Raw genomic sequence first — 25,447 nt, forward strand, 5'->3', positions numbered from 1 at the left:
CATATTTATTCGCAAATTTTTATTGAGCTCCTATTATATACAAAGCACATGCTAGTTTTTCAGAATGTAACAGTGAGCTTAAGAGACACCAGCCTTATTCTCATAGAATTTGCCATTGGGGCACAAGTAGTTTGGGGAAATACCAGGAATAATTAACTTGCATAACAGACATTTTTTTTTTTAAGATTTTATTTATTTATTTGAGAGAGAGTGAGAGCACAAGCAGGAAGAGAGGCAGAGGTAGAGGGTGAGCCAGTCACTCCCTGCTGAACAGGAAGCCCAATATATGGGGCTCGATCCTAGGACCCTGATATCATGGCTTGAGCTAAAGGCAGACGCATAACCGACTGAGCCGCCCAGGTGCCCCCATAACAGACTTAAATTTCAGTTGTGGTAATGCTACAAAAGAGACCTACATAGTGCTGCAGAGTGCTTTTTTTTTTTTTTTTTTTTTTTGCCAAGAGAAAATAGCAAATATAAATTCAGTGGCTCAGGAAAAAGCTTTGTGTGTACCGGAATAGAAATGCCAGTGTGGCTAGCATAGTGAGGAAGACAGTGGCATGAGATCAAGTGTGTAGTCTGAAAGGCAAGTGGAGACCACATCTTAGAGTTCATTCTCAGTACCATGGGAAGTTATTGAAGGTTTTAAGTAGTGAGGGGTCTCTTAAATGTGACTTATGTTTAAGAAGATAACTCTCTATGTAGAGAAAGGACTATGGAGAATAAGAGTGAGAGCAGAGAGACCACTGAGGTGAATATTGCAATAGTTTACATGAGAGATAGTGATAGCTTGAAGCCGTGGTGGAGGCACTGAAGAGAGAAGTAGATGCATTTGGGATATATATATGAAATAGAACTACAAAGATTTGGTGATGAACAGAATTGGACATAGGTACCATACTTGTTTGATCTCAGTGGGACATCTTCAGAGGTTTACCATTAAGTTGATGTTTGGTGTTGGGTTTTTAATTTTATTTTTTTATTTTTAAATTTTATTTAAATTCAGTTAACTAACATATAGTGTATTATTAGTTAAGAGATAGAGTTCAGTGATTCATTAGTTGTACATAATACCCAGTACTCATTATATCACATGCCCTCCTTAATGATTGTCATCTAGCTACCCCACCCCTCAATGCTCTTCCCTTCCAGCAACCCACACTTTGTATCCTATGGTAAAGAATCTCTTATAGTTTGTCTCCCTAAAAGATTCATTTTGTTTTATTTTTCCCTCCCTTCCCTTATGTTCCTCTGTTTTGGTTCTTAAATTCCACATATGAGTGAAATCATACGATATTTGTCTTTTCTCTGATTGACATTTCACTTAGCATAATACCTCTAGTACCTACCTTTGTATCCTATGGTTAAGAATCTCTTAGGGTTTGTCTCCCTAAGAGATTTCATTTTGTTTTATTTTTCCCTCCCTTCCCTTATGCTCCTCTGTTTTGTTTTTTAAATTCCATGTATGAGTGAAATCATGTATTTGTCTTTTTCTGATTGATTTATTTCGCTTAGCATAATACCTCTAGTTCTATCCACATCATTTGCAAATGTAAGATTTCGTACATTTTTGATGTCTGAGTAATATTCCATTTTATATATACAACACATCTTCTTTATCCATTCATCTGTTGTTGGACATCTGGGCACTTTGCATAGTTTGGCTCTTGTGGACATTGTTGGTGTAAACATTGGGGTACTGGTGCCCCTTTGGGTCACTATATTTGTATCTTTGGGATAAATACCTAGTAGTGCAATTGCTAGGTCATAGGGGAGCTCTATTTTTAACTTTTTGAGGAACTTCCATACTGTTTTTCAGAGTGCTTGTACCAGCTTGCATTCCTACCAGCAGTGTAAGAGAATTCCCCTTTCTCCACATCCTCACCAACATCTGGTGTTTCCTGTTTTGTTAATATTAGCCATTCTAACTGTTGTGAAGTGGTATTTCATTGTAGTTTTGATTTGTATTTCCCTAATGCCAAGTGATACGGAGCATTTTTTCATGTCTGTTGGCCACTTGTAAGTCTTCTTAGGAGAAATGTCTGTTCATATCTTCTGCCTCTCTCTCTCTCTCTCTTAAGATTCTATTTATTTATTTACAGAGAGAGAGAGAGAGAGAGAGAGAGAGAAAGAAAGAGTATGTGCACCAGAGAGCACAAGCAGGGGGAATAGGAGAGAGAGATGGAATAGCAGACTCCCTACTGAGCAGGGAACTGACATAGGGCTGGATCCTAGGACTCTGAGGTCATGACCTGAGCTAAAGGCAGACGCTTAACCCACTGAGCCACTCATGTGTGTCCCATCTTCTGCCCATTTCTTGACTGGATTATCTGGTTTTGGGGTGTTGAGTTTGATAAGTTCTTTATAGATTTTGGATACTAACCCTTTATCTGATAAGATTTTTGCAAATATCTTCTCCCATTCTGTTGGTTGTCTTTTGGTTTTGTCAACTGTTTCTTTTGATGCAAAAGCTTTTTATCCTGATTTTATTTATTTATTTTTATCATGATTGATTTATTGGTGAAGTCCCAGTAGTTCATTTTTGATTTTGGAAATGTGTCTAGCAAGAAGTCACTGTGGCCGAGGTCAAAGAGGTTGCTGCCTATGTTTTTCTCTAGGATTTTGATGGATTCCTGTCTCAAATTTAGGTCTTTCATCCATTTTGAGTGTATTTTTCTGTATCAGGTAAGAAAATGGTCTCGTTTCATTCTTCTGCATGTGGCTATCCAATTTGCCCAACACCATTTATGGATATTCTTTCCTGCTTTCTCAAAGATTAGTTGACTGTGGAGTTGAGGGTCCATTTCTGGGTTCTCTATTCTGTTCCATCGATCTGTGTGTCTGTTTTTCGGCCAGTACGATACTATTTTGATGATTACAGCTTTGTAATATAGCTTCAAATCCGGAACTGTGATGCCTCCAGCTTTGATTTTCAACTTTCCTTTGGCTATTCAGGATTTTTTCTGGTTCCATACAAATTTTAGGATTATTTGTTCCTGCTCTGTGAAAAAAGTTGATGGTATTTTGATAGGGATCCCATTGAATGTATAGATTGCTCTGGGCAGCATAAACATTTTCACAGTATTTGTTCTTGGGATCCATGAGCGTAGAACGTTTTTCCATATCTTTGTGTCTTCCTCAATTTCTTTCATGAATGTTCTATAGTTTTCAGAGTACATATCCTTTGCTTCTTTGGTTAGGTTTATTCCTAGGTATCTTTATGGTTTTGGTGTAAACAGGATCAATTCCATAATTTCTCTTTTTTCTGTCTCATTGTTAGTATGTAGATATGCAATTGATTTCTGTGCATTTATTTTATATTCTGCCACTTTGCTGAATTCCTGTATGAGTTCTAGCAATTTTGAAATGGAGTCTTTTGGGTTTTCCATATGGAGTATCATGTATTCTGTAAAGAGTGAGAGTTTGATTTTGCTGATATATAGTTCTTCTGTTTTTTGAATTCTACAGTAGAAAATTTTCTTACCCAGAGGTGAAGTTCTAAAGTTAATGCATAAAATGAACATTTAGTATAGTTACGGGTAGGTAGGAAGTGAGACCAATTGAGGAAACTTCAGGTTATGCCTCTTATTTCATACTCTTTCCAAGACAAATACTCACTGAGTAGATTTGTAAACATTATCGGCTACATTTTTAAAAATGTGAAGGTCGGAAGGTTTTTTTGCTGAATACTAATAGTTGAATTTTCATAACAAACATGTATGTTATGCACATCCACTGGTTTTTTTTTTTTTTCATCCACTGTTTTTTGATACCTAATTGATTTCACTTTGGGACTGAATTATATAATCCATAAATTCCTATAAACTAGATCAAATTTTTATTTGAACCATTAATGCCCAAATCATCCCAGAGTTAGTCACTGATTTTATATCGAATATGAGACTTTTCCAGAAATATTAATTATAATGGAGTACTTTAAATTCAGAATTTCTCATTTCATGTTTTATAGCTCCATGGTATAACTTTTTCTTCCCTTTTTCTGGTCTTCCCCCAGAAAGTAATCCTGAAGTTACAACTTTGCTATTAATCTCTTCATAGTTTTTAATTTCTTTTCTTTCTTTTTCACCTGTTCTAATGTTGTGTATTTGTTACAGAAAAAGGTTTTCTTCAAAAATGGATGGGATGTCTTCAGAGACTAATGAAGAGAAGTAAGTTCATGAAGTATAGCTAAAAATGTTAAACTCTTTATCAGAGAAAGATACTTTTCCTACTAGTAAGACCTATTGATAACTTCTGAAATCTTTTTCCATTCTGTTCCAGGGAAAAGAAATAAATGTTACAAAGTCATAGCTTTCTTTGCCATATCTTTGTGTTTATATATCTAGAGTCAAAACTAAGAGGGACTTTAGAGACCACCTCTCATCCCTTCAGTTTAAGGATAGGAAAATTGAGGCCCAGGGAGATGAAATGATTGATCTAAAATTGGCATCGCAAATTGGTGGCCTGTTTATAGCTGACAGACTTTTATTTCCCCTTAAACAGTGTTTTTAAATTTTTGAATTAATTGTTAAAACTTTCTCTTGAAAAACTGAGTGTAGAACCACCTGGGTGGCTCAGTCAGTTGAACATCCAAATCTAGTATTTAAAAAAAAAAAAAAAAAAAAAAAATCTAGTATTTTTATATTAGTGTTACCTAAAATTATTATAGTCCAAAAGTAAAACACTGACTCCCTTATGCTATAGTTTAAAAGAGAATCTGTTTAAACAAAATCGAGGCACTGTAATTCTTTGAGGACTCTTTAAATTTCTATGCTTATATTTCCTTTTTTTTTTTTTTTTAAGATTTATTTGTTTGACACAGAGAGAGAGTACAAACGGGAAATGGCAGAGGGGAAGGGAGAAGCAGACTCCCTGCTGAGCAGGGAGCCTAATATGGGGCTCTATCCCAGCCCCCTGATATCAGGACCTGAGCCAAAGGCAGATGCTTAACCGACTGAGCCAGCTAGGCGCCCTCGAGCATCCTGCACTAGATTTCAGCTCAGGTCATGATTTCTGGGTCATGAGATCCAGCCCCACGTGGGACTCTGCACTCATTGCAGAGTCTGCTTGAGATCCTCTCTCTCCCTCTGATCCTTCCTCTGTTGCACTCTCTTTATTTTTCTCTAAAATAAATAAATAAAATCTTGAAGAAGAAAGAGAAAGAAAAATTGAGTGTAGCAACATTGGGCTCGTATTCTTATGGCAACAGCTAACCTGATCTGAATGATTGTGACAGTTCGACCAAGCAGGAATTCTCTGTTATCATCTGAACACCGCCTATTTTTCTTACATCTACTAGATGATCTGTTTGGCCTCCATAGGCATTTGAATTTTTTTTTTAAGATTTTATTTATTTATTCATGAGAGACATAGGGAGAAGGCAGAGACATAGGCAGAGGGAGAAGCAGGCTCCTTGCAGGGAGGCCAATGTGACTCGATCCTAGAACCTCTGCCCTGAACCAAAGGTGGATGCTCAACTGCTGAGCCACCCAGGCATCCCAGCATTTGAATTTTTAAAACCAGATTTAAAAATCACAGAGTAAAAAAAAATAAAATAAAAAATAAAAAAAATCACAGAGTAGTAAAAACAGAGCTAGTTTCTTGGTTTATGACCCATTTATCTTATAATTGTACCTCTATAAGTATGATACATTATGTTACAATGATTGTTTTTCAAGAGATATTCTTATAGTATGCAATATGTATTTTAAAACACTAGTCTTCTAAATCCTGAATTTAATGTCTTATAAATTTTGCTAAGTGAGGGTGATGCCATGTGTTAAGTGAAAGTGATGGCCAACTTAAAAGCATGTAGAGGATGCTGTGGTGATGACTTGAAAATTCAGTCTTTTACCAATATGTCTGTAAATTTTTTTTTCCTTTTTCAGTGACAATATGGAGAGACCTGTTAGAAGACGACATTCCTCAGTAAGAAACACTTAAATTAATAATTACTTTTTATTGAATGATGACTATATGCCACAGTAATTTTAACTCTAACATCACCATCCCATTCCCACTGGCTCCTATTGCTGTCTGGATAAAGACTCAGATATGTACTTGGTTACACAATTCTATAAATATACTAAAACTTGTACTTTATGAATTTTATGGAAATTTTGAGAATTGTATGTTATGTAATTTATACTTCAATAAAGTTTAAGTATATATTTAGTGTAGTGAGACAAAAAATTCAACTCAAACTGATTTAAGCACAAAATCTATTGGGTTTTGAAACTGAAAAATCCAGAGATAAGGATGACTTTTGCACAATGTAACTGACCAGGGCATCCAATAATATCACCAATACTAGGATTTTCTCTCACTTTTCCACTCTGACTGCTTCCTCTGGGTAATCTCCATTTTCAGACGGGCTCTCTCTCCATGAGTACTACAGTACCTCCAGTTCTTTTAACTTGCAGTTTCAAGTCCTAAATGAAAAAGGGTCTATTTCCTCAAAATAAAACAAAAACAAAAGACTCAGGATTGAATCATATTAGCTTTACTATCTTGTTATGAATCAGGTCCTCCTTCCTAATATTGATGAGAGAATATCATTTGCATATTATCCTAGACCAGCTCTACATGTTGTACCCTAGGGTTGAGGTAGAGCTTTACACAGACCACATGGGATGAGAATAGGCAAAATAGTTGTGGAAGGTGGGCAGGGAGAAGGGAATAGGTTCCAGATATTTAAACTGGCCACAAAGTATAGTACTGAACAGTATAAATTTGAGGAGTTTTAGAGGTTTTCACAGAAATTTTAACATCTCTACCTTTTCTCCTGTGATGTAATTTTAGCTGGTTATTAATATTAATCCCCAATTTTCTTGAATAATCCTAATTCATCTAGATTTTGAAACCCCCAAGGAGTCCTCTTCAGGACCTCAGAGGTGGGAATGAAGCAGTTCAGGTAAGTCTCTAGTACAAATGCTTTATAGATGACTATGTTCAGTGATAATTTTAAGTCAGGAACTTCATTAGCTATATGAAGAGAGAACATCATAAATTATTTCTAGTTGAATCTGTACAAGTAAACATCTTATGGCTATCGGGTTAAAATCCAAAGTCTTGAGTAAGCTGGCATTCTTGATTTTTTTTTTTTTTTTGCACTCTTGATTTTTAATTCCAGTTTACTTTTCCTGCCTTTTTTGCCACTCTCACACATATATCTCACCATTGGTTACTATTCTGCAAACATGACACAAACTATCAAGCCTGAAAGAATTTACTGTAATATCTTCTCTGTTTAGATAATTAATCCTTCATTCTTTGTTCTCCCAAAATTCTATTAAAAAATTTTTTTCAGGGATCCCTGGGTGGTGCAGCAGTTTGGCGCCTGCCTTTGGCCCAGGGCGCGATCCTGGAGACCCGGGATCGAATCCCACGTCAGGCTCCCTATATGGAGCCTGCTTCTCCCTCTGCCTGTGTCTCTGCCTCTCTGTCTCTCTCTCTGTGTGACTATCATGAATAAATAAATAAAATCTTAAAAAAAAAAATTTTTTTTTCAGGGGAATCCCTGGTTGGCTCAGTGGTTTAGCGCCTGCTTTTGGCCCAGGGCATGATCCTGGAGTCCCGAGATCGAATTCCGAATTGGGCTCCCTGCATGGAGCCTGCTTCTCCCTCTGTCTGTGTCTCTGCCTCTCTCTCTCTCTCTCATGAATAAATAAATAAAAATCTTTAAAAAAAATGTTTTTCACAACATTCTGAAAAGTAGCAGGAATGCTTATATAGTCATCACTTAGATTCTATAATTAATATTTTATCATACTTGGTTTATTTATCATAAGTCTGTAGCCTTCTTTATTTGGTAATTCCTATTTGTCCTTTAAGACTCAACGTTGATATCACTTCTCTTAGAAAATCATCCTTCAATACCTTCCTTCCTTTATAATTGTTTGCTAGTTACCATTATTAATTGAGAATTCCTTGAGGGTAGGAACTTTATCATGTGTTTTTTCAATTCATTGTGCCTGGTATAGTTGACTTTCAGTACATTTTATTGATTGATGAAATGCATGTATTTTTGGAGACCATATAATTCTGAGTGCTGACTCTATTTTGGTCTGTCTAATCTTTTTATTTCTCAAATACTTCAAGCTTTTTCTTGCTTTAGGGGCTCTGCACACATTCTGCCTAGACTGCTTTCTCTCTACCCAACTGACTAATTTTTAACTAATCTTTCAGGTCTCAAATATACTTCCTCAAAGAAATCTTCCCTGATTCTTAGGTTAGATTAGTGGTTGGGTTTATTTTTTTTTTTTAGATTTTGTTTATTTATTCATGAGAGACACACAGAGAGAGGCAGAGACATAGGCAGAGGGAGAAGCAGGCTTCCCACGGAGAGCCTGATGTGGGATTTGATCCTGGGGCCCCAGGACCATGACCTGACCCAAAGGCAGACACGCAACCACTGAGCCCACCCAGGTGTCCCCCTGTTTTTTTTTTTGTTTGTTTGTTTGTTTTTTTTTTTAATTTTTTTTTTTATTTATGATAGTCACAGAGAGAGAGAGAGGCAGAGACACAGGCAGAGGGAGAAGCAGGCTCCATGCACCGGGAGCCTGATGTGGGATTCGATCCCGGGTCTCCAGGATCGCGCCCTGAGCCAAAGGCAGGCGCTAAGCCGCTGCGCCACCCAGGGATCCCCCTGTTTTGTTTTTTAACATAGTTTTCCTTCATAACACTCACCACAGCTTGAATTTTATATTTCTGTAGGTTTTTTGTTTTAATGTCTGTATCGACATTAATCCCCAATAGATTAGGGACTATATTTGTTTCCTTTACCACTACTTTTCCATCACTCAGCACAGGACCTGGTGTGTGTGTGTGTGTGTGTGTGTGTGTGTGTGTGTGTGTGTTTAAAATTTTAATGAATGCTGAATAAGTAACAGATTCATAGATCCATAAAGCTTTATTTATTTATTTATTTTTTAGATTCATAAAGCTTTAAAACCAACAGGACCTCACCAGTAATCATAAATCCAATTCTTTAGTTTTATAGATGAGAAATATGCGGTCCAAAGAGGTTAAATTTTTATCTAGGCCCACACAGCTAGTTAGTAGCAGACTTCACAATTGAGCTGTAATCTAATTTCTAGCTCAGTGCTTTTTCCAATATAGCACACAAATTTCATTTTTTCTTTTTATCTTGCCTTTTTTTTGTTTTTAATAAGACATTAGTTTGTTAGTTTCAGCATTTACTGTGTTAATATTATTGTTATATTAAGCTCGAGACCACTTGTAGTGGCTAGGATGTTAACAGAAAGGATGAACATTCATGATTATTCCTTATAGTAAGACTTGCTTAGGCATTAATTAAGAATTAACATAGTAAAAGTCTCTGTGGATTTTGTTTCTCTGTCTTTTGCTTTTTGTGTTTGGTATTTTGAGTCAAAATGTTTGCTCTTGTTAAAGAAGATGAGGGAAAATAAAAATAGCATATTATAATGAAAAGATGCCCACCATTACTAATCATTAGGGAAATGCTAATCAAAACCATACTGAGATATCACTGCATATCCATTAAAAGATCTACTGTAAAAAAAGCCACAGAAATAATAAGTGCTGGCTAAGATGTAGAATAATTAGAATGCTTGTACACTATTGGTAGAAATGTAAAATGTTGTAGCCACTGTGGAAAACAGTATGGTGGTTTCTCAAAAAATTAAAATAGGGTTACTGTATGCTCTAGCAATTCCACTTCTGAGTGTATACCCAAAGGAATTGAAAGCAGGGTCCTGAAGAGACATATACCCCTGTCAAGCAGCATTATTCACAGTAGCCAAAAGGTAGAAGCAAACTAGTGTCCATTGACAGATGAATGGATAAACAAAATGTGGTATCAATGGAATATTATTTGGCTTTTAAAAAGAAGGAAGTTCTTGGATGCCTAAGTGGCTTAGTGGTTGAGCTTCTGCCTTTGGCTCAGGGTGTAATCCCAGGATTGAGTCCCACATTGGGATGGAGCCTGCTCCTCCCTCCGTCTCTATCTGTGTTTCTCATGAATAAGTAAATTAAAAAAAAAAAAAGAATTTCTGACACACACTACAATAAAGATAAACCTTGAGGACATTATGCTAGGTGAATTAAAGAAGTCACAAAAAGACAAATACAGGGCACCTGGGTGGCTTAGTCGGTTAAGGGCCTGATTCTTGGTTTTGGCTCAGGTCATAATCTCAGAGTTGTGATATCGAGCCCTACATCAGGCTCCATGCTAAGCATGGAATCAGCTTGAGATTATTTCTCTCCTTTTCCCCTTGTGTGTGCACTTGCACTCTCTCTCTCAAAAAGAAAGTAAATAAAAATATAACTAAAAGAAAAGACAAATACTTTATAATTCCACTAATCAAATTCATAGAGACAGAAAATAAAATGGTGGTGCTAGGATATTGGGTAGGGAAAGAGGATTTGTGTAATATATATGGAGTTACAGTTTTGCAGGATGAAAAGAGTTCTGGAAATAGGTTTCACCACAGCGCATATAAACTTAACACTACTGAACTGTACACTTAAAAATGGTTAAGATGGGGATCCCTGGGTGACTCAGCAATTTAGCGCCTGCCTTTGGCCCAGGGCGTGATCCCGGGGTCCTGGGATCAAGTCCCACATCAGGCTCCCTGCAGGGAGCCTGCTTCTCCCTCTGCTTGTGTCTCTGCCTCTCTCTCTCTGTGTTTCTCATGAATAAATAAATAAAACCTTTAAAAAAATGGTTAAGATGTATTATGCTAAGTGAAATTAGCTAGTCACAGAAAGACAAATACTGCATGATTCCACTTATATAAAGTATCTAAAATAGTCAAACTCATAGAAGCCGAGAGCAGAACATGGGTTGCCAGGGTCATAGAGAAGGGCAAAATGGGAAGTTGCTAACAGGTCTGAAATTTAAGGGATACAGGGTAAGTTCTAGAAATCTGCTACACAACATCATGCCTATAGTTAACAATACTGTATTATACAGTTAAAAATTTGTTCAGAAAATAGATCTTAAGTTAAGAGTTCTGACCACTTTTAAAATAAAAATTAAGGGATGCCTGGGTGACTCAGAGGCTGAGCCTCTGCCTTTGGCTCAGGGCATGATCCTGGGTATGATCCATGGGATTGAGTCCCACATCAGGCTCCTACTGGGAGCCTGCTTCTCACTCTGCCTGTATATCTGCCCCCCTCTCTGTGTCTCCAATGAATGAATGAATGAATGAATAAATAATAAATCTTTAAAAAAATAAAATTAAAAATATTTTAAAGATTTATTTATTTCAAAGGCAGGGAGGGACAGAAGGAGGAGAGAATCTCAAGCAGAATCCCGCTGAGCTCTGCAGAAACTAATGCAGGGCTTAGTCTATGACCCTGAGGTCATGACCTAAGCCAAAACTAATAGTTTGACACTTAACCAACTAAACCACCCAGGCACCCCATAAATTAAATTTTAGAAAGTGGTTAGGACGGTAAATTTTGTTATATGTATTTTACCACAGTTAACTTTTTTTTAATCCTAAAAATAGTATGGTAAGGTTACTATAACAGGCCACATATCACTTGCTTTGTCCCCAGTCTTTCTTCTTCTTGATAGCAAAACAATCATTCATTTAAAAAGAGAGAGAAAAAGTAAGGGACAGTAATCAGCTTCCTTAAATATATGTTGTTTCTGTCAGTATGCTTATTACCATTTTACATGGAAAATCATATTCATGTTTGTTAAGCGTATTTCAGAGAGATAAATACCAAAATTAATGATACCTCATTAACTCAGAATAAGACTTGACCTCTGTTTGTAGTATTCTGGATACCTAATTCACAGTAGTTTCAGTAAGAATCATACCACATAAGGAAACAATCAACAAAACTAAAAAGCAACCTATGGGATGGGAGAAGATATTTGCAAATGATACATCAGATAAAGGACTAATAAACAAAATCTATAAGGAACTTATCAAACTTAATACCCAAAAAAGAAAAAATCCTGTCAAGAAATGGGCAGGAGACATGAACAGACATTTCTCTAAAGAAGACATCCAGATAGCTAACAAATATATGAAAAAAATACTCAACATCACTCATCAACAGAGAAATACAAATCAAAACCCCAATCAGATATCACCTCCCACCGGTCAGAATGGCTAAAATTAACAACTCAAGAAACAACAGATGTTGGCAAGGATGTGGAGAAAGGGGAGCCCTTTACACTGTCAGTGTGAATGCAAACTGTTGCAGCTACTTGAAAACAGTATGGAGGTTCCTCAAAAAGTTAAAAATAGAACTACTTTATAACTCAGCAATTGCACTGTGAGGTATTTATCCAAAAGATACAAAAACAATGATTCGAAGGGGCACATGCACCCCAAAGATTATAGTAGCAATGTCCACAATTGCCAAAATATGGAAAGAGCCCAGATGTCCAATGGTTGAATGGAAAAAGATGTCACACACACACACACACACACACACACACACACACACACACTGTGTACACACACAGGTGTACACACGCTGGAATATGACTTAGCCATCAAAAAGAATGAAATCTTGCCATTTGGAACAGTGCGGATGGAACTAGAGTGTATTATGCTAAGCAAAATAAGTCAGTCTGAGAAAGACAAATACTATATGATTTCACTCATGTGGAATTTAAGAAACAGAACAGATGAACATGGGGGAAGGGAAGGAAAAATTAAAAAAAAATGAGAGAAGCAAATCATAGATACCCTTTTTTTTTTTTTTAAGATTTTATCTATTCATGAGAAACACACACACACAGAGAGACACAGGCAGAGGGAGCAGAGACACAGGCAGAGACACAGGCAGAGGGAGAAGCAGGCCCCATGCGGGGAGCCTGACACGGGACTTGACCCGAGGTCCCCAGGATCACACCCTGGGCCAAAGGCGTCACTAAACCACTGAGCCATCCAGGCTGCCCAGATACTCTTAATTATAGGGAACAAACTGAGTATTGCTGGAGGAGAGATGGTGGGGAAATTGGGTAACTGGGTAGACCTTAAGGAGGGCATGTGATGTAATGAGCTCTGAGTGTTATATGCCACTGATGAATCACTAAACTCTACCCTGAAACTAATAATATACTGTATGTTAACTATCTTGAAAAAAGATCATACCATATATTCTCTGCCCTTAGGAATCTAATGCTTTGAGAAATAAGAAAAGCTCTCGTCGAGTCAGTTTTGCAGATACCATAAAGTAAGTTGGAAAGAGGAATAATTAAAATGTTACAGGTAATGATTTTTTGTGCATCAAACCAGGTATGTTGATACTAACTGACTTGGATAATCTGGGTTTTAATGACATAAGCATTAAGGAACTATTATTTAAAAGGTTGTTATTCAGTATTATGCTTGAGAAACATTAAAAGCATCACTGTTAAAATCAGAAACAAAACAGCTATGTCTTACCACAGTTAATTTATTGTTGTATTGAAGGCGCTAATAAAAATAGGGAAAGTGTACAAACCAGCAATTGCACTGCTGGGGATTTACCCCAAAGATATAGATGTAGTGAAACGCCGGAGCACCTGCACCCCAATGTTTATAGCAGCAATGTCCACAATAGCCAAACTGGAAGGAGCCTTGGTGTCCATTGAAAGATGAATGGATAAAGAAGATGTGATATATGTATACAATGGAATTTTACTCAGCTATTAGAAACGACAAATACCCACCATTTGCTTCAACATGGATGGAACTGGAGGGTATTATGCTGAAATAAGTGAAATAAGTCAATCGGAAAAGGACAAACATTATATGGTTTCATTCATTTGGGGAATATAAAAATTAGTGAAAGGGAATAAAGGGAAAGGAGAGAAAATGAATGAAAATATCAGTGAGGATGACAGAACATGAGAGACACCTAACTCTAGGAAACGAACAAGGGGTAGTGGAAAGGGAGGTGGGCAGGGGGTTGCGGTGACTGGGTGATGGGCACTGAGGGGGGCACTTGGCGGGATGAGCACTGGGTGTTACGCTATATGTTGGCAAATTGAACTCCAATAAAAATAAAAAATAGGGAAAGTGGAGTTCTAAAAATTGAAAAGATGGGGGTAAATCTAATACCTTTTGTAGATTAAATGCTTGTATATTAGCAAAATATAAAAATATCAATTGAAATACCTGTACAGACAATAAAGAGCAGGGTAAAAAAGTAATATATGAAAATTATTGTATTTCCTATATATAAATAATAACTAGATAGAAAATAAATGTCTTTTTTCCTATTGTGTTATATTTTGTTGCTATGCATTTAATAATCAAAACTTATAAAGGATAAACCATTACTGGAGAATACTAAAAAAATTGTAACAAGTTGAATAAAAAGATTCAACATCACAAAACTGTTACTTCTCCCTAAATTAATTGTTTTTTCATTTTATATTTTTTAAAGATTTTATTTATTTATTTGAGAGAGATAGTGTGCACAAACAGGGGGAGCAGTAGAGGGGGAACAACGAGAAGCAGACTCCCCACTGAGCAGATTGCCTGATCTGGGGGCTTGATCTCAGGATCCTGAGATCATGACCTGAGCCTTTTAAAAGATTTATTGATTTACTTTAAAGAGAGTGCAAGTGGGAAAAGGGGCAGAGGGAGACAGGAAAGGGAAGACTATTCCACACTTGAGTGGGGAGCCTGATGTGAGATTCTATGTTACAACCCTGAAATCATGACCTGAGCCAAAAACAAGAGTCCAACACAGGTCTTGTTGAAAACATCAAATTTAAGTCAAATTCTTCCTGGACTTTCATCAGACAGCCCTTGATGTCCAGTTATCTCTCTGATGATCATTGCCTAGATCCATTCTTTTTTTTTTTTTTAAGATTTTATTTATTTATTTATTTATTTATTTATTTATTTATTTATTTATTTATGAGAGAGCATGGGAGAGAGAGAGCACACACAGGAGGAGGGGAGAAGGGAGAGGGAGAAGAAGACTGTCCACTGAGCAGGGAGCCCGATGCAGGTCAATCCCAGGACCTTGTGATCATGACCTGAGCTAAAGGCAGATACTTACCAACTGAGCCAACCGGGCACCCTAGATCCATTATTTCCTTAGAGATTGCTAATTGATAATAATATCATTCTGAGTTATGGTTCATAAAGGAAAGGTATATTAAATTCTTGGGGGCAGGGATCCCTTTATTTACTAGTTTAAGAACAATGAGTTGGTTTCTTACTTTCTTTCAAACTAAGACTGATAAAGATTTTTTTTTCCAATATGTTTACCCAAATATCTAAATCATGAACTTAAAAACATATTTAATGTGTTTTAGCATGTTATAGTTAATATTTTTGTTAATACTTGAATTATTCTCTTTGATTAGTGGAATCTCTTCAGATTAGTTTCTGATCTTTTGATATAACCCCAATAATTTTTGATAGCCGCTTTGCTTTATAGTATACCAAGATACTCATGTTCATGTATTGTCTGATCAGACCTGAAATTAGCCATGTTTCCAACAAGCAAGTATAATTCCTTTTAGTAGGAAATAACATTTAGAAAACACAATCTGGATGCTTAAGTTCTCCTTATTCTTGAATTAGTCATTGTTTCTAGGCCATTCTGTTACCAAATCTATCAGTCTACCGATCTATCACAACTGCTAACTTAAGAAACAAATGGGTGAACCCCGGCTCATTGTGGCAGCCAATTCCTCCATCGTAGGGAATCTGGAGGGGACTGGACAAGTTGAAAGTTTAGCTCCTGGCTGGTTTTGCCAACACTGCTGCCCAGTAAACTTGGATGAACTCTTCACAAGAGAAGCCAATTACTGAAGAGACAAGGTTTTGGAAAAGAGAAAGGGAGAAATTTATTTTGAGTCCTGGCAGCTGGGGAAGGTGAGAGGCTCAAGCCTTAACAACTGACCTCTGTACCCACAAGATGGACACCTGGAGTTTTTAGGGAGAGATTCAGGGGTGTATGTGCAAGAAGGCAGGCAGCGTGTGATCATGAGTAGGGATCAGTATGTGTTCAGCCCATGCTCATAATCAGGGAAGGAGACATGTGGAGTGTTGTTTTCTAGGCATTCTATTTGCTATCAAGGCTTTTCTGGTCTGGTATCTTGTGATTTTGAGTTCATTGCAAAACATCTTCATCAATGCCTCAAGAAAGTGCAATAAAAAATAGTGGGGGTGCCTGAGTGGCTCAGTAGGTTAAACATCTATCTGACTCTTGATTTCAGCTCAGGTCATGATCTCAGTATTGTGAGATCAAGCCCCATGTCAGGTTCTGTGCTGAGTATGGAGCCTCCCTCTCCCTCTGCCTCTCTCCCTGCTTGCACATTTGCTTGTGTGCTTTCAAATAGTTTTTTTTTTTTTTTTTTAAAGAGAAAACATGGGTTTTAGTTAAAGCATGAGTTAAGCAGTCTTGTCTGTTTCTGGTTTCAACTATTAAGGTTTATAAGACGGTTCACGGGATGCCTGGGTGGCTCAGTGGTTGAGCATCTGCCTTCAGCTTGGGGCATGAGCCTGGGGTCTGGGGACTGAGTCTCGCATTGGGCTCCCTGCAGGGAGCCTGCTTTTTGCTCTGCCTATGTCTCTGCCTGTCTCTGTGTCTCTCATGAATAAATAAAATCTTAAAAAAATAAAAAATAAAATATAAGAAGGCTTACTAACAATTATTGATGTGAATACTTGTCTTTTTCTTTTAACTTGTTAAAGTCATTAACTGTTAGAGATAGATAAAAGCCCTTTTTCATCTGTATTGCAAGTTTTTTAACCTGTTTTAATTTTGTTTAATGGATATTTTCTGGTGTTAAAAGTTTTAATTTTTTATATGGTCTTCCTATGTTTTTAAGGCACCTATATTTTCTTCTGGTCTTTTTATAGGTTCATTTTTTATATATCTTATTTAGAATTTATTTTGATGTTAATAAGTAAGATGGAACAATTTTTATTATTGTTTTTATTTTTATTTAATTTTTATTTATTTATGATAGTCACAGAGAGAGAGAGAGAGAGAGGCAGAGACACAGGCAGAGGGAGAAGCAGGCTCCATGCACCGGGAGCCTGACGTGGGATTCGATCCCGGGTCTCCAGGATCACGCCCTGGGCCAAAGGCAGGCGCTAAACCGCTGTGCCACCCAGGGATCCCCAGACTATTCTTAATCATTATATTATCATGACTTCTTGTGTTTTTCACATTGTTGGTATTTTCTCTTCCTCTCATTATTCTAATTATTTGTGGGATTAGGCTGTATTATATTTTCTGAGTCTATCTTATTGTTATTACAATGCTTCTTCCTGTTTTCCTTTTTTTTCTTAGATGTGTTGTTTATCCTGTTTATTTTGTTTGTTTTATAATGAACTTGGCTAATAAACATGTTCCAAGAAGTCAACAGGGAAGTTTGGAAACAATAAGGGTAACTGGGATAGGATTATTTTCCTATTTATCCATATCATACAAATAGGTATATAAGAAAACTCAGCATTTTCTACTTAAATTTGTGTTTTGGTTGATGGAACATTAAAAATTAGAAGTACCCTGGGGCGCCTGGCTGGCTCAGTCAGTAGAGTATGTCACTCAGTCTCAATCCCAGAGTCCTGAGTTCAAGCCCCGTGTTGGAGGTAGAGTTTATTTTTTAAAAATAATAATAAATTATGGGACACTGGGGTGGCTCAGTCGGTTAAGTGTTTGACTCTTGATTGATCTCAGCTTAGGTCTTGATCTCAGTCTTGTGAGTTCAAACCCTGCCTTGAGCTCCATGCTGAGCTGGAGCCTACTAAATAAGTAATTAAGTAAAAATACCCCAAACTCTTTCTATTTTAGTGAGAAGATTATGTAGGTAATGACAGAACCACAATTATAGGTCTCCTGATTTCTAGTCTACTGCTTTTTCTACTGCTTCTGATAACCCTTCCCAAATGCTTTTAAACCTAGTCCACTCTCTCCTTTCCTTGGATATAATCTACTTACTTTACTAACTTTCTTAAAATGGCTCTGGGATATTAAATACACTAAAGTTGTACTAGTAGATCCACTCAAAAGTAAAGATATCAGATTGACATTCAAAGATTTGTAAATTAAAACCCACTTATGTGTTTTAATTCTTTTAAATATTTAAGTTGTGTGTGGATCAGTCGTGATTCCTTATTTTATTTGAACGATTTTATTTATTCATGAGAAACATGAGAGAGGTAGAGATATAGGCAGAGGGAGAAGCAGGCTCCTTGTAGGGAGCCGGATGTGGGACTCAATCCTGTCAATCCCAGGACGCCAGGATCACAACCTGAGCCAAAGGCAGATGCTCAACCACTGAGCCACTCAGGTGCCCCATGATTCCTTATTTTAAAGATTTTTAAAATTAATTGAACAACTATACTGATCCTGCTCATACTGAATAAAAAAGTCTTCTATTGCAAATCATTTGAAGAAAAGTTGTGTCAGGTATAGCTTTGTAGTTATAAGCTCAGTTTTTGAAGTCAGACAGATTTGAGTTTGCATTTTGGCTCTGCCACTTATTAGGTATATGACCTTGGGAATTACTTAACCTTTATGAACTTCATGGGGGATCCCTGGGTGGCTCAGCGGTTTGGCGCACCTGCCTTCGGCCCAGGGCGTGATCCTGGAGTTACTGGGTCGAGTCCCACGTCGGGCTCCTTGCATGGAGCCTGCTTCTCCCTCTGCCTGTGTCTTTGCCTCTCTCTCTCTCTTTTTCTGTCTCCCATGAGTAAATGAATAAAATCTTAAAAAAAAAAAAAACTTTATGACCTTCAGTATCTACATCTGTAGGGACACCTGGGGGATCAGCGGTTGAGCGTCTGCCTTCAGCTCAGAGCGTGATCCCAGAGTTCCGGACCTCGTCCCACATCAGGCTCCTTGCATGGAGCCTGCCTCTCCCTCTGCCTTTGTCTCTGCCTCTCTGTGTCTCTCATGAATAAATAAATAAAATCTACATCTGTAAGATAACATGATGATTGTTGTAATAATTAAAAATATATGTATATAAAGAATAGAATGCTTGTCACACAATATGTATGTAAATGTTCATTGCTTTTTTTGTATTTGAAACTAAATTTTCTTTCTTATTAAGAATAGCTTCCCAGTAATGAATGATACTTAATATTAGAATGAAAATGAACTAGCCAGATTCTTTAAGTCTGATATCAAATGCTGCTTCTCCAGAAGCTTAATCATACCAATGAAAAGAGATCCTTTCCTCTGTAGTCCATGCCACCTTATCTGAACTGTTAATAACAAAAGTCAGTGAAGTAATGTTCATAATCACTGCTCCAGCTCTTGCTTACAGAGAAAACTCCTTGAGGTCAAAGATAATGTATCAGACTCTGGTATTTAGCATCAAGTATATAGTGAGTGCTTAATAAATGTTTTGTTGAATAAAGTAAATATTTTAGGTTATTGAGAGGATAATGATTTTTGTCAGAGTTCTTTAAAAAAGCAACAGATTTTGATGTGAATAAATTTTGGCACTTGAAATATTAATAGTACATGATGACGTAGCAAATAGGAAGCTGAAATTGGTTCTCTTTACGTATCTCAAAACAGACTATAAATTAACACCATAGGGTTCTAATTAAAAATTGCAGTCTTAAATCTTTTTTTTAAAAAAAAAAGGGGGCAGCCCGGGTGGCTCAGTGGTTTAGCACCGCCTTCAGCCCAGGGCCTGATCCTGGAAACCCGGGATCAAGTCCCACATCGGGCTCCCTGCATGGAGCCTGCTTCTCCCTCTGCCGGTGTCTCTGCCTCTCTCTCTCTCTCTCTCTCTCTCTCTCTCTGTGTCTCTCATGAATAAATAAATAAAATCTTTTAAATAAATAAATAAATAAATAAGTAAATAAATAAAATAAAAATTGCAGTCTTTCAGGGGCACCTGGATAACTCAGTAAGTTAAGCATCCAACTCTTGGTTTTAACTCAGGTCAGTCATGATCTCCGGGTCCTGAGATTGAGCCTGGCCTCAAGCTGCATGGGTGCATGGGGCTCTCTCCTGCCTCCGCACTACCCCTTCCCCGATTAAATAAATAAAATATTTTTTAAAAAATTGCAGATTTTCAGTAATTTGTATTTTCTTTTCTAGAGTATTCCAGACAGAGTCTCATATGAAAATAGTAAGAAAGTCAGAAATTGCAGGTAAATATGTTATTGCAATCCCTGCTTAATCTGTTTCCTCTAAAATTTTGGTGTGGCTGTCTAACCAGGTAATTGATAAAACTGTTTATCTTATTGCTTAAAAAGTATAGCTTGAGCGATGGGGGGCAGAAAGTAAGGTGGATAGTTAATTTTTTTTTTTAATTGTTGTTAATGTTCTTATGCAATTTTTCTAATGCTTTATCAGTGTGTCCTTGAACAAGTTTTAATTTTTATTTTATTTTTAGAAACAGAAGCAGGAGAAAATGTTCTATATATACAGTAAGTAGAGAAAATGTGATTCAAATTATATTTGAAAAGCTGTTTATTCCTATCAAATGCAGTATTTTTTAAATTAATGATCTTTTTGCTTTTATTTTTGTGATTCTTTTGTAGAATACTTAGGAGTAATTCAGAAAACAGATTCTTTGCCGAATTTAATATACTGCTGTATCTGATGAGTGTGTGCTAACACACTTGTACAGATTTTCCTTTTAACAGAGTGTTGAAATTCTACTTTCACATATAAATCCTTAAGTACAACATTTAGTGCAAAACAATGAAACCAAATATTCAGATTTTTTTTCATTAGTTTTTCTTATCATGTTAATATATAGAAAAATAAATACAGGTTGCTCTTGAACAAATGGAAAGATGCTTATTTTCATTCATCATAAGAGAAATACAAAGTTAGATTATTATTGAGATACAACTTTTCATCTAATCAGTTAAGAATATAGGTAAGCAGCACCTGGGAGGGTCAGTCGATTAAGCTCAGGTCATGATCTCAGGGTCCTGGAATCAAGTTGTGTGTCAGCCTCGCTTCAGCAAGGAGTCTGTTTATCCCTCTCCCTCTGCCCCTCCTCCTGCTCGTGCTCTCTTCTCTGTCTGTGTCTCTCAAATGAAAAAATAGAACATGAGAGAACCTAACTCTGGGAAGCGAGCAACGGATAGTGGAAAGGGAGGTGGGCGGGGGGTTGGGGTGACTGGGTGACAGGCACTGAGGGGGGCACTTGGTGGGATGAGCACTGGGTGTTATGCTATATGTTGGCAAATTGAACTCCAACAAAAATATATATATTAAAAAAAATAAAATAAATAGAACTTTAAAAAAATAAAGAATATAGGGTAAAAGTTGCTCATTGCTAGTGGATATAAATTGAAGAAGGCAGTTGGCAGTATCATTCAAAATTTTAAATACACATGCCCTTTGACTTGGTAATCTCATGTCTGGGAAAGTATTTCATTAAGATACTTGTAAATGTTTAAAATGATGAACATAAACGGTTACTCATGGCAAAGGATATAAAAGATCCTAATGATCTATCAGTACCGAACTGGTTAAATAAATAAAAATTTTCCATGTAATTGACTACTGTTGAACTGGAAGAAAAGATTCTTTTTATATACTAATGCAGAAAACTCTCAAAGTTTAGGCTCCTCGCAGTTAACCAGCTGAGTGTGGAGCCCACCATGGGACTTGACTCATGACCCTGAGATTAAAACCTGAACTGATATCAAGAGTCAAATGCTTAATTGACTGAGCCACACAGAAGCCCCAGTAATTTTGGTTGTCTTTGCAAAAACTTAAATGTATATCCAAGTGCATGTTTATCTTTAATTTTTATTTTTAAAAAGACAAAAATGAAAATAATAATATGTCTTATAGTACTTTACATATTTTTATTTATTTTTTTAATTTTTAAAAATATTTTATTTATTTATTCATAGAGATGGAGAGAGAGAGAGAGAGAGAGAGAGGCAGAGACACAGGCAGAGGGAGAAGCAGGCTCCATGCAGAGAGCCTGACGTGGGACTTGATCCCGGGACTCCAGGATCATGCACTGGGCTGCAGGGGGCGCTAAACCGCTGTGCCACCGGGGCTGCCCACTTTACATTTTTTTTTTTTTAATTTTTATTTATTTATGATAGGAACACAGTGAGAGAGAGAGGCAGAGACACAGGCAGAGGGAGAAGCAGGCTCCATGCACTGGGAGCCCGACGTGGGATTCGATCCCGGATCTCCAGGATCACGCCCTGGGCCAAAGGCAGGCGCCAAACCGCTGTGCCACCCAGGGATCCCTACATATTTTTATATGTAGATGTACCTCAGTCTTTCATAATTTGTTGTATGTCTGCATCAACAATTAGCTCCCTATTGATGGACATTTGGGGTTTCCTTTTATTTACTTTTTTTTTAAAGCTATATCTCTAGAAAATGAGTTGCTTTGTAGGTTGTTCTTTAAAAAAAAAAAAAAAAAAGCCTGTACTAAGTATATTTTTATAGTATCCTTGAAATTAACAAAACCTTAAGACCATTCTGAAAATGGTCCTTTACCTTGTAATTTTTTTCTGCCAGAGTTAGAGGAATCTTTTTAAAGATGTCTTTGTATTTTTCTGCCAGTCACCATACAAAAACTTTTCACCTTCCCTGCTCTTTCAAGTGTTGTGATTCTTGGTAATTGTCTGGGGTATAGATTTTGAAAATACTTTTTAATTTTTAGGAATAAGAAGCCAGAAGAAACCTGTGAGATTACTGGTGAGTATGACCAAAATACTTTCCTTACCACATAACTTTTTCTTCATCCAAATTTCATACAAAGTAATTTGTAAAAGAACTAAGGAAAAAAATGTAAAGAGAGCTCTGTTCTTTACACAAAATTTTCAAGGGTCGCCTGGGTGGCTCAGTGGTTGGGCGCCTGCCTTCAGCTTAGGTTGTGATCCCAGGATCCAGGATTGAGTCCCACATCCGGCTCCCTGTGAGGAGCCTTCTTCTCCCTCTGCCTGTGTCTCTGCCTCTCTCTCTCTCAGTCTGTGTCTCTCATGAATAAATAAATAAATCTTTAAAAAATAAAAACTTCAATATGAAAGTTCACAAACTTGCTATTATTTCTGCTAAACCTGCTGTTCCACTTGTTTTCTCTATTTTGGATTCCCACTCGTTCATTCAAGTCAGAAATTGAGTCATTTTTAAAAATTTTTCCTCATTCCGCATATCCATTGGACTTCACTCTATTCTTTCTCCTAAATATCTTGCAAATCTGTTACCTCCTCTCCGTTCCTTCTGCCACTGTTTGAGTTCGTGTCTTCATTATTCATTATTCTCTCATGGGCTACTGGATTTAGTTTCTTATCCCTTTAATCCATTCTACATATTTCTAAATCTGATATTACCTCCCAACTTAAAATTATTCAATGACACTTTTTTGCTTATAGGATAAAACACTCTTTGGCATAGACTTTGAAAGCTCTTCTCCCATTTTATCTCTTGCCCATTAGATATTTAGATATCTACATCTTTAGCCCAAGCTTTAGCTTATGAAGAAGTATTTACAGATCCCCATGTTGATTTTTTTCTTCCTGTATCCATTTACAAATGATGTTTTTTTCTCTCTGAAGTGCCCTTCTTACTCCAAGTGGCCTATCAGCTTCTCATTTTCATTTAACTTAGTTTTTTACTTAGCCTAACTTCATTCCTATTCAATGTAGCCAAATCCAGGGTGCCTTACTGGCTCAGTTGGTGGAGCATGCAACTCTTGATCTCAGGGTTGTGAGTTTGAGCCCCACACTGGATGTAGAGATTACTTAAAAATAAAATCTTAACAAAATAAAAAACAAAAACAAAGTACCGGGATCCCTGGGTGGCGCAGCAGTTTAGCGCCTGCCTTTGTCCCAGGGCACGATCCTCGTGACCCGGGATCGAGTCCCACGTCGGGCTGCCTGCATGGAGCCTGCTTCTCCCTCTGCCTGTGTCTCTGCCTCTCTCTCTCTCTCTCTCTCTCTCTCTGTGTGACTATCTTAAATACATAAAATTAAAAAAAAGACTTATTAAAAAAATAAGTCTTAAAAAAAAAAAAAAAAGTACCTAGTCCACAAACTGTTATAATCCATGACAGAAAAAGACCTTGCATTAGAATGTAAATCATCTATGGCGGTTACCTACTGTTTAGCTAACTGACATTTTTTTCTTAGCAAAGCTTTCTTGATGAAGGAAATATCACATAATTTACATTGGCTGGAAGCTCCTTATTTCATCATGAATTGGTAACAAGCAGCTCACAGACTGGCACCACACATTAAGTTGTACTGGCTTAAATGGAGACTTCTCTGACAAAACCAAGGGGTCGCTCAGTCCTGTAATGTCATAATACCCCTTTATTTCTCACTTTTTGAAGAATTTATCACATTGTATCTTATCTTAGATATTTACTTCTGGCTCGTTTATTAAAGTAGGAACTCTGAGTCCAGAAATTCTGTCCGTTCTTTGTGCCTTAGTGTAGATAGTTGAGTTTGGGACACATAATAGGTTCTGAGTAAATATTTTTGAATAAGTGTGGAAGCTTGATATATAAGTAAGATTTTTAGCAAAAAGCCTGTAATTACTTCATCATATTCAATTGAGGTTGCCATAAACTCTTTAGATGTTCTAAAGATTTTTGTGATGAGAATTGGGCATTTTATGGAAGTGTTGAATCACTATATTGTACACCTGAAAGTAATATTACACTATATGTTAACTAACTGGAATTTAAATAAAAACATTTTTAAAATATTCTAGAGATTTGCCTTTAAACTTAAGTATTATAAAATGTATTTCCTGTTTTATTATAGCATCTTCAATCCCTTCCTTATTTCCAAAGTCTGTCTGTTACCTAAATCTTTATATTTCAATTCTAAAATGTGCTGAGTCTAATCTTCTATTTCCATTCTTATTTTCTCTTACCAAGAGATTCTTACTTGCTTGTATGTGCACTATGACAGCAGCTCCTAATTGGTTTATCTTCTCTTGAATCTACTTTTTTCTCCTTCTCTGGAGTTTTTTTATAAAATGCATGTCTCATCATGGTAATATCTAGATTCCTTAACATAGAATAAAGGATGCTTCAAAATCTTACTCTGACATTTCAGTCTTGTGAATTAGTACTCTTTACCATGTAACCTCTACTACCCAGGGAGTAAAAATAAAGAAGTGAAGGGGGAAAGAAGTCCAAACTTTCTACCTTTAAAATTCCCCCTTTAAAATTACGTTTGAAAAAAATTTCAGTCACATAGAGAATATAATAATCTAGATCTCTCTGTCCCTAAAATGGGACTGTTATAAGTTTTTATTTTTTAAGATTTATGTAGGGGTGCCTGGGTAGCTAAGTTCATTAAGTTTCTGAATTTGGCTTAGGTCATGATCTCAGGGTCCTGGGATCGAGCTCCATCTTGGGCTCCATGTTTGGCAGAGACTGCTTCTTTCCCTCTCCCTCTGCTCTTATCCTCCCTAATGTTCTTTCTCTCTCAAATAAAATATTTTAAAAAATGAAAGATTGATTGATTGATTGATTGATTTGAGAGAGTGAGAGACAGGGGTCAGTGGAAGC

At 36.8% G+C, this 25,447-nt stretch overlaps 1 protein-coding gene across 1 annotated transcript in view; it reads left to right on the forward strand.

Moving 5' to 3' along the window:
* Positions 1–25,447, forward strand: part of KNL1 (kinetochore scaffold 1) — a 64,258-nt gene that overhangs the window by 3,143 nt on the left and 35,668 nt on the right. Inside the window, exons 2-8 of the mRNA XM_025998325.2 lie at positions 4,116–4,169; positions 5,889–5,928; positions 6,854–6,913; positions 13,127–13,188; positions 20,032–20,084; positions 20,330–20,363; positions 22,586–22,620. Of these exons, the coding sequence (XP_025854110.1) occupies positions 4,135–4,169; positions 5,889–5,928; positions 6,854–6,913; positions 13,127–13,188; positions 20,032–20,084; positions 20,330–20,363; positions 22,586–22,620 (319 nt within the window). The 5' untranslated portion in view covers positions 4,116–4,134. The remainder of the gene's footprint in view (positions 1–4,115; positions 4,170–5,888; positions 5,929–6,853; positions 6,914–13,126; positions 13,189–20,031; positions 20,085–20,329; positions 20,364–22,585; positions 22,621–25,447) is intronic.

The sequence above is a fragment of the Vulpes vulpes genome, chromosome 15 (assembly GCF_048418805.1).
Source record: "Vulpes vulpes isolate BD-2025 chromosome 15, VulVul3, whole genome shotgun sequence".
NCBI lineage: Eukaryota > Metazoa > Chordata > Mammalia > Carnivora > Canidae > Vulpes > Vulpes vulpes.